Source organism: Glycine soja, chromosome 6 (genome assembly GCF_004193775.1).
Source record: "Glycine soja cultivar W05 chromosome 6, ASM419377v2, whole genome shotgun sequence".
Classification (NCBI taxonomy): Eukaryota; Viridiplantae; Streptophyta; class Magnoliopsida; order Fabales; family Fabaceae; genus Glycine; species Glycine soja.
Window position 1 is genome coordinate 9,907,176 of NC_041007.1, and position 9,905 is coordinate 9,917,080.

The window sequence follows — 9,905 nt, forward strand, 5'->3', positions numbered from 1 at the left end:
TCAATTCTTTTTCATAAAGGTTACCGAGACGCTACCTCCAAGTTCCCAACTAAGCTGTCGTAGACACTTCCATGCCAAATTAAAATGCCCACACGACTTGTTTTTGGTAATGAAATGCCCACACGAATGAACAAGCTATAATGTTCTTTTTTAAAATTGACATTCAAATAATGTTTCATGTACTTATTAATAATTTAATCAGCTGCTTAATAATTAAATTTTGCGTCTTCCATATTTTAGCTATTTTTCAAGATTCTTTAGAAGTTGGTGTCTTCTAATAGATAACAACGCAAAAATTAAAACAATATTTTCTTAAAAAAAATCAACTACTCATGCCATTAAGTTGGAAATTCTGTAGACCCTTATATTCAGGTGCTTCCAAGACATGTTCTATGATTATTTTCAAAGGAGGAAAAAGAATCTAGCCTGACACAAAAAATATTTATGATAATATATGGCCGTTATAGAAAAAAATAATATCTGATAATAAATTTATAACTTTACCATAACAAGCGTATGGTTTTTTTTTTTCTTTTTCTTTTTTTATTTTATTTTGGGGCACCCCGATATATTCTATTAAAGACGAGCTAAATCCATCACACAGCCAATTTAAGAAACCATCGACATGGAACTGATGTTGAAGTTGAAGACACGTATTGACATAATAACCACTCTATAGTCTATACCGTTTGTGAACATGATTACAGATAATTAATTGGTTAACTAATAATTAGAGGGGTGACCTCCATCACGGAGTGTAATTGCAATTTGCAGCCCTCAGATGTGACCTTGCTTCCATTTTTGATAAGGAGTTGATTGATATTTGATAGTACTCATAAATCATAATAATAATAGCACTGGCTAAGTTCTAAATAATTTGCAATCAATAGTTGTGGGATCAGAATCACTAAACGATTGAAGACACATAAAATAAAACCAAATTAAGGAAATTGCGTTACAACCAGCAAATACTGCCCTTTATTTGGGGGGTTTCTACTTTCTCTCCGCATGCTCGGCATTTTCTGCTTTTCGGGGCGGTTTCGGTTTTTCACAAACACAAACTTGTACTCCCATTATAGAAACATCATTATTCTTATTTTTATTCGTTGAATTTACATAGAATTATACGTATTATATTTTCAACTTAAATTTAAACACACGCATAATCTTATCAACTTTCTATTTTTTATATTTCAACAATCACTAATTTCTATTGAGAGTCCAAGTAACATACTACTTTACTTATTTTAACATATTTTTTTATTGGTTAAATTTAATCAAAATTTTATAGTCTTTAAAAATAAGACAAAAAGTCTGACCGCTCTATTTAATTTTTTGCAAACACGCACCTATGACCAACCAATTATTGATTCTCTCATTTTATTTTCTCATTTCAAAGAAACGGATAAAAATAATAAGAGGCCATGAAACAATTGATTCACTAGTACAAAATTGTTTTAATAATTGCATCAAAATAGTTTTTCCTTACTTAAATAAGATTGTCATTGTCTTGGCAAAAGATATATGTGTTGCAAAAAAAAAATAATAATAAAAGAAATTGAAATTCCTTTTTTTTTTCTTTGCTGGTCTCTCCGGTGCTGACCTCCATTTTGATCAAAGTAGAGTGGAGTACTTTACTTGGGACCCACTTAACCCGTCGTTGCCGCATTGATCATACGTACACGTGGCAGCCTAACGTTGCTTGCCTCTTTCTCTCGCTCTTCCTTTCCTCCTTTTTTAGAGCTTCTCCTCCCACACTCAATTTCAGGGAAGCACAACCAAGCTTCTCTGTTAAAAAAAAATTAGGCGTCTAAAGGGCCAAAGGTATTGCCTTTGTTCCTCTCTCATCGCATTCATAGTCATGTAGTAGTATTTTTGTTTTCTGTTTTCTGTTTTCATGTCTTTGATCACAAGAACTTTTTTATTTTATTTTAATTTCCCCCAGTTTCGTTTCTGATTGTTTTTTCTTTCTTCCGTTCCCCCTTTATGATTTTATTTTTCGGTTTTAATATCATGTATGCCAAATTTCAATAAAAAAAGGACCTTTTCGGATATCATTCCTGTGAATTGATCTTCCTGTTGAGCCTGTAGTGCAAAGTTTGAAACTTTCAGCCAAGTCTTAATCATGTAATTGAGAAACAAGTGACGGGTATTTATGTAATGTGCTGAATCCCTCTAATAAGATTATGCTCTTTATTTTATTTTATTTTATAATTGTATTTATCTTTCTGTTGTTTCCTTTGCAAATTGCCTTTGGGGGACCTTGTATTTTTCTTGGTTTGTGACTTTGTGGTGATTATCGTCTTGCTACAAGCTTTATTTTTCGATACCTTAAATCTAGGGATTCTCTATGGCCTTATCCTTTGTTTATTTTTTACTTTTGTGACAGCTTAGAAAGTTGAAGCTTTTTTTGTTGAGGTGAAAGTGAAATGGTTGGCAAGGATAATCTGAGGGCTGAGGACTTGAACTTGTGCTTTAAGAAGCTTATGATGGTGGCCGGGAGTGGGAACAGTGAGAAAGGGGTGAACTTGAAGGTTGGGGTGATCACCGAGTGGAAGGATATTCCTGTGGAGCTTCTGATGCAAATTCTGTCCCTTGTGGATGATCAGACGGTGATCATAGCTTCTGGAGTTTGTCGTGGATGGAGAGATGCTATTTACTTTGGCCTTGCTCGTTTATCACTCTCATGGTATATTGTTTTCTCTCTTGATGTCTTGAGGATCCTTTTCTGTTTCTCTCCAATTGGGGATTTTGTTATGGTGGGAGTTTTCTTTGTTCTTTTTGCTTGTTTGTGTGAGTTGATTTTGCTATGCTGTAATTTGTGATACTTGTGCTGTTTTTCTTTTTCTTGCTTTTATCATGATTTCTTTGTTCCATTTTGCTTGGCAGGGGACTCAGCTGAATTGGTGAATCCCTGAGTTTGATGGCATATTTTTAGTTGTTTAAGAATGAGCTGGGATTTTCTGTTCAGAATGTGATGTAATATATATGGGGTCAAATAAGGGTTTTTAACTTGCTAAGTCGATTTAAGAGGTGTCTTATGGGTTACTTGCTGTGGGGCTGTTCAAATCTTTAATTTTTCTTTGCCAAGGTGTTCTCGTGACTGAACTGTTAAGCTCTCTAATCTATTTCTTTCTCCCCTTGATAAATTAAAAGATGCAAAAGTTGTGTATGTCTTCTTCTGCTGATTTTTTAACATGAAAATCTTGAGGTTTTTTTAAATTCTAATGTTCCTTGCATAAGTATAACATGGCTAACCGGTTTTTACTTTTAAGTCACTTTGGTATAATGACTTTTTGTTAGGTAAGTAAAATCTATTTCTTAAAATTCCCTCATTTGCCTCCATTATTTGGCATCTGGTCAGAATATCTTGATAAAAGTAGTGGTTTTACAGAATATACTTATTTTGATCCAGTGGCATGAAGTGTTTGTAATTATTCTGCGTTGGTAAAGGAACTGATATTTAAAGTGCTTGTAGTTATTGTGGAGTTTATTTTTTTGAAGTCATGGAATGTACTAATAACAGGTTTTTGTTATTCATCTCTCTTCAGGTGTAGCAAGAACATGAATAACTTGGTCCTATCTCTTGTTCCTAAATTCGCAAAACTGCAAACTCTAATCCTCCGTCAAGACAAGCCTCAACTAGAGGATAATGCTGTTGAGACTATTGCAAAATGCTGTCATGAACTGCAGATCCTGGACCTCAGCAAAAGTTTCAAGCTAACTGATCGTTCACTCTATGAGCTCGCCCTTGGTTGTCGTGATCTTACAAAACTCAACATCAGCGGGTGTTCAGCATTTAGTGACAATGCTCTGGCTTACCTTGCCAGCTTCTGCAGAAAACTGAAAGTTCTAAATCTTTGTGGATGTGTTAGAGCTGCATCCGATACTGCATTACAGGTATGAATGATTGTGGTATATTAGTTGGTTTCATAAACATAGAAGAATTAAGATGGCTTTGAATTATATTCATAACCCATTGAGTAATTCAAATGCAGGCTATTGGACAATACTGCAATCAGCTACAATCTTTGAACCTTGGATGGTGTGATAATGTTGGCGATGTTGGAGTGACTACTTTAGCATATGGGTGTCCAGATCTTAGGATAGTTGACTTGTGTGGCTGTGTCCGTATAACAGGTATTTTCTTCAAAATTTCACTAGTTCATTTTTCAGTGACCTTTTACAATATCTGATTTTCATGATATTACCAAACGACATAGAAAGCCCCTCAGAAGGTGTTTAGACATGCAATTGAACCAGTACTTAGAATAAATCTTACAAACTAACAAGACAGAAACATGTGAGTTAGAAAAACTCATGCAAGAACAAAATTTGAAATGAGGTCCATCTGTTAGGAAAGACAAATAGGAAATATCCACTTTTTAATACAAAGTTTTTCACAGTTTGAAAATCTATATTCTCTTGGTCCTTGTAGCTCTTGCTTTATGAAAATTATAAAAGCTCCTCCATTTGGTTTTAACTTTTAACACTTTCTTTTGTTTAATGATGAGTACACTTTTAACATTGATGTTGATATTGCAGATGACAGTGTGATTGCTTTGGCGACTAGATGCCCCCATCTGAGGTCCCTAGGACTGTACTACTGCAAGAACATCACAGATAGAGCAATGTATTCCTTGGCACACAGCAAGGTGAACAACAGGATGTGGGGAACTGTGAAAGGAGGAGGAAATGATGAAGATGGTTTAAGGACTTTGAACATTAGCCAATGCACTGCACTCACCCCATCTGCTGTACAAGCTGTTTGTGACTCATTCCCTTCTCTCCACACATGCTCAGGGAGGCACTCACTCATCATGAGTGGCTGCCTCAACTTGACATCAGTGCATTGTGCCTGTGCTGTCCATGCGCACCGTGCATTCACCACTTTCCCTTATCCTGCCCATTAAGAAGCTCATGCTTTTGATGTTGAACACACTTCGAGGATGTGCCCCTTGAAAAGGCTCAGAGAAGTGAAAGAAGTGAAATCCACCCCCCTTGTAGATGTATGCCTGCATAAGAGAGACTTGAATCTAGCTGATTATGTACATCTTTTCTTCAACTTTATGTCTTAAACTCGGTTTGCTTTAATCCCCGAATTGTGTAAGCTCGAGACATTTTGGATGCTAAAACTGGCTTGTTCCTAGTAAGCTATTTGAGTTTATGGAAAGACATGGACTTTTAAATTTGCATGGTTTTATGGAAGTATATGCAAATTTTGGTATATCTTGTGTCGTTGGCATCACTTCAATTCCAGAAAACATAGGTGGAATTTGCATTTGACTAAAGTCCAGATAAATTTTTCAATAAGTAGTATTTTATAGGAAGAAAAGAAGTAAAATGATTCAACTTTTGGATTTCAAGAAGTTAAAATTAATTTTACATTTCAGCTTTTAGGAAAAATAATGATGAGAGTTTTAAAAAAAGGCTAGGATATTGATTTTAATTTATGAAAGATTTTTGTTTTTAATTTTTTTATCCTTTAATTTTCTTTTATAAACAAGTTGAAGAAAAGAAAGTCATGTCTGCGGAAAAGTATAAGGATGACTGTTTTTGAACTGTGCTACTGATTACATACCATGTACATTATGAAAAAACCTTACATTTTTGCATAAAGTCATAATTTAGTAAGTAAGCTATATAAGTTTATGGAAAGACATGGACTTTTAAATTTCTCTGTTTTTTATGGAAGTATATATATGCACATAATTTAGTAAGTAAGCTATATAAGTTTATGGAAAGACATGGACTTTTAAATTTCTCTGTTTTTTATGGAAGTATATATATGCACATGGTATGTAACAGTACTACAGTAGGTCTACAAGTCACAGAAAATTAACTTAAAATGAGAAGGAATAAGGTTGACTGTTTTATGAACTGTTATGCAGTATGCCTACAACTCATGGAAAATGAACTTAAAAGTAAGGAAGGTAAATTTAAGTCATACATAGATAATTAAAATTTAATAAGATGGCTTAAAAAGTCATGTATATCAGTAATCTACAATCAGACATACAGAAAACTCTTTCAATTAAAGACAAAACATGAGATGATTCACTGTTTGCGGCATTTTGTTTATTGTATATCTATCGGTAAAATGTTGAAAATTTAGGGCTTATTGTTTTAATTTTAATAAATCAGAGTCCCTTCTGCACAGCAGTGCAGCACAGCTTCAGAATGTTGATGGTTAACCATCCAACTGTGCTCTGCACAGACAATCACAGTAAAAAGTAAAAAATAAGAAAAAGAGAGCCGGTGAGACGTAAAAATCAATAAAAATAACTTTGCATGAGAAAGCAACACATGTAAACAAAGTGGAGGCGGGACATATTTTAATTATTTTCCTTTATGTAGTGAGTAGTGATCAAACCAAAATAAAACAAACAATACTAATTGTTAATCATTTTAAAAATATTTTAATTAAAATGGTTGGTTTAGAAATTACATTTATAAAAAAAGTTTCACAAATAAATTAATTTATGTAAGAACAAATAAATGTTGAAGGTAACTTGGAGAGATGTTGAAACCTCTATCCATAGAATAAAAAGAATTTGTTTTAATGGTTTCAAGTAATTGTTTCCATCTAACCATCTCTACAAATTATCTGGTGACGTACACACTTGTTTAGAGGGTTTTTTTTTAAGATGCCCTGTATTACTTACGAAATGTTATTTGGATTTTATGTCATTCTTTTTTTTCTACATATAATTATAAAGGAGTATTCCCCATTAACCACTAATAATTCTTTAATTTCGTAAGCGCTAAACACTAATAAGTGGGTTTGCACCTTTCAACTAGATTTTTTCTATATGCAAGTATCGATATTGATCAGTAGAATTGTCCAAATATGGAAATTGTTCTGCAAATTATTCAAATTTATTAATTCAGTTACATCAATATTGATCAGTAGAATTGATCCTAACATATATTGAGAAATCTAGATATTTTCTTTGGATGACCGACTAATTTGGCGCTCTTTCGTAAACTATTTATGAAAGTGAGACTGTTTTGAAACTAACATAATCACTGACATATGGTTGTTTTAAACTGTTAGCCATCATTTTTGGAGTCACAAGAAGCCGCCATAAATTGTTGTGACCAGTATTACGACAATGATTTGACCACCATTTTTTACCGGTCTCCAAATATTAGTGGTCACTTAATTATTGGCAACTTTTTCAGTTTGTCAGAAAATCACTGCAAAACAACCCTTTACTGGTGATTAATTTTAAAATAATTTCGTTTTGGTAAATAAATTTTAAAAGCTAGAAATTGGTCAATCACCCTATTTTCTTCATATTTTAAACGTTAGGCCTGTTTACATTCAAGTTGATCTAATTTAGAACAACTAACATTGAAGTGTATAGTAGAAGCACTAAAAGAATATTGAGGAAGATGTGGATAAACAATATTTGATTTTTGAGGAGATATGGCGCATCAAAATACCAAGTAGGGTGGCGTTTCTCTTTTAATTTGGAAAGCATTGAAGGATAGACTACCTACGGAGGACAACTTGAAGAAAAGAAATATCATTGTGGAAGATTTCGATTTGGTTTGTACGCTTTGTCTTCATCAAAAGGAGTCTCTCAACTATATTTTCATTCATTGTAATGTCACTTCGTTGGTTTGAAACGAATGCTATAAGTGATTGTTTCCAAACTTTGCGGTCGTTGCGCCGGATTCACCTGAGGGCCACTATTGGATGCACTCGGTTATTGGTAGATCATCTGCCGAATGTCATATTTGGAAGGTAATATGGTGAGCTATTATATTCTGGATTTGGAGGGAAAAAAATAAATGCATCTTTGGCCAACATGCAGCAGATTGGAAAACTATTGTGTATGATATTAATTTTCTGGTTTGGTCTTGGCTAAGCTCATTGTCTTCAGCTTTCGGATTCTCCTAGGTGCAGTGGTGTTGAAATACTTCGGCTTGCCTCATCAGCTCTTAGAGAAGACATTGGATTTTGGTTTTGGTAACTGTTATTCTTTGGTGGGGTGCTGAATTTCCTGCCGTGTGGGTACTAGTGATTACAAAAAGCTTGTTTTGGTTAGTTATATATAGCTTTGTGATGCTTCTTGGTTAGATTATATTTATACTGGTTGTGGTGTTAATATAGGCTAACTGAACTACTGGAAGTTGGCTTTGATGTTTGTTATTGGGTACCACTGGTACCATTCTGTCTTAACTAAATATAATCGTATTTGCTGATTTTTTTTATAAAAAAAACACTAAAAGAATATTGTTTTTTGCTACAACTGATTTCGCTTTTTTTTTTCGAACATAAAAAATAAAATTATATATATATATATATATATATATATATATATATATATATATATATATATATATATATATATAAATTAATTATCAAATTTATCATAAATGGACAAAATTAAAAATATACAAGTAATGTAAATTTCTTAAAAAAATACATAATTTATTTTTATGATTACATGATATTAAATATTAATAATTTATATATAATTGTATTATTTACCTGTTCACTTCCATGCAAAAATGATCTTCTTTCTAAGTATGTCCTCTCTCTCCCTCTTCGTTCTCTCTGGGGAATGTATTTTGTTAATTAGAGTTTTTTTTTTTTTTATCCAAGAGTGTTTAGAATAAATATTATTGACTATTAGATTTCATATGAATAATCAAGAATAAAATAAATGAGTCATGTGAGAGTGTTTTTTTTTTTTAAAAAAAAAATTTACGTAATTTTTTTGTGTGATCACATATCATAAAATCTAAACTATATTCATATGTAATTGAATGAGACACCCGTACACAGATGGCATGCATATCTATACACACTTCTACCCAAATGGCATATCTATGCATCTCCTACGGACACAAATGGCATATTATATCCATGCCACGAATATGAAGGTTAATTCATTTATATAAGATTTATGACATACTGTTGATTTACTTTAAATGGTTGGTCGTAACGTTTTGTGTAAAGTTCAGTATGATAATCAGGGCATTTATACAGTGATTTTTAAAAGGAGGAAAAATACGAATTCTGCCTGCGTGTTCTCACTGTTGATCTAATCGGTAATTCATCAACTTTGATGCCTGAATCGGTGAATCCTTAAACCTTTGTTTACTTTCATGCAATTTGTTGGCCACCCGTACTCATAAAGTAATAAAGGAAAAATATAGTAACCGTCTAACCGATAGCATTTACTCAAAAGAATGAAAAAAAAGCTAAAGCCCCATGACGTTAGATAGGCATTTTTGGATATTTCTAACTTTGTTTAATTGCTTTCAAACCTACGTGTCTGTCTTTGAGAACAGGATAGCATGCAGACCGCAATGTGGGATTACTAAACTATACAAGGTGGGATGCAATCCCTAAATGACGCAAAACTTTTACATGCAAACCGTTAGGATAATCTTTTTCACCCTTCAGTTCACACAGTGATGTTTTGGTCTTCTAGCTAGATTTTCCATTCCGACACACATTCTCAGTAAAGCTATTTTTACAGTATTCATTAATTAAACATTTATTATAATTATTATTTTTATTTTTTTCAAAATTTAATAATCTTACTACATTTATGTATACGTGATGGTCAATGTATGTAAATTAATAATATTATTCTTTTATTTATTACATTATTTATTTTCTTATATTTTTATCTCTTTCTTTTATAAAATATTCAACACATACATTATAAAATTAATGTTACTCTTTTTTATATGATTATGCTAATGAATATATTAAAAAATATTGATTATCAAATTAATAAATTAATAATTTTTAAAATACAGTCAAAGTATATTAATAATGTTTTTTAATTTTATATTTAATCAATATTATAAGGATGTTTATTAATATTTTTCTTTTAAAATAACCAAAATTGTCGATAAATAATTTTAAAATATTAGTT

General features: G+C 32.2%; 1 protein-coding gene across 2 annotated transcripts; it reads left to right on the forward strand.

The window, feature by feature from the left end:
• Positions 1-1,687: 1,687 nt before the first annotated feature.
• LOC114415475 (F-box protein SKP2A-like) lies at positions 1,688-5,227 on the forward strand. 2 transcript variants are annotated; one of them, XM_028380175.1, is made up of 5 exons: positions 1,688-1,824; positions 2,390-2,689; positions 3,552-3,900; positions 3,999-4,140; positions 4,546-5,227. In XM_028380175.1, the coding sequence occupies exons 2-5, from the start codon at positions 2,430-2,432 to the stop codon at positions 4,911-4,913; spliced, it is 1,119 nt and encodes a 372-aa protein (XP_028235976.1). In that variant the 5' UTR covers positions 1,688-1,824; positions 2,390-2,429; the 3' UTR covers positions 4,914-5,227. The 2 variants fall into 2 exon arrangements, with proteins under 2 accessions (XP_028235976.1, XP_028235977.1); XM_028380176.1 differs by having other exon boundaries at positions 1,729-1,824; positions 2,395-2,689.
• Positions 5,228-9,905: the final 4,678 nt, after the last annotated feature.

Excerpts from the sequence above, each read along its gene's own strand:
- LOC114415475 (XM_028380175.1), top strand. The coding sequence starts at position 2,430 with ATGGTTGGCAAGGATAATCTGAGGGCTGAGGACTTGAACTTGTGCTTT. Across the intron at positions 2,690-3,551 it reads GCTCGTTTATCACTCTCATG|GTGTAGCAAGAACATGAATA; the intron begins GTATATTGTTTT and ends ATCTCTCTTCAG. Across the intron at positions 3,901-3,998 it reads CATCCGATACTGCATTACAG|GCTATTGGACAATACTGCAA; the intron begins GTATGAATGATT and ends ATTCAAATGCAG.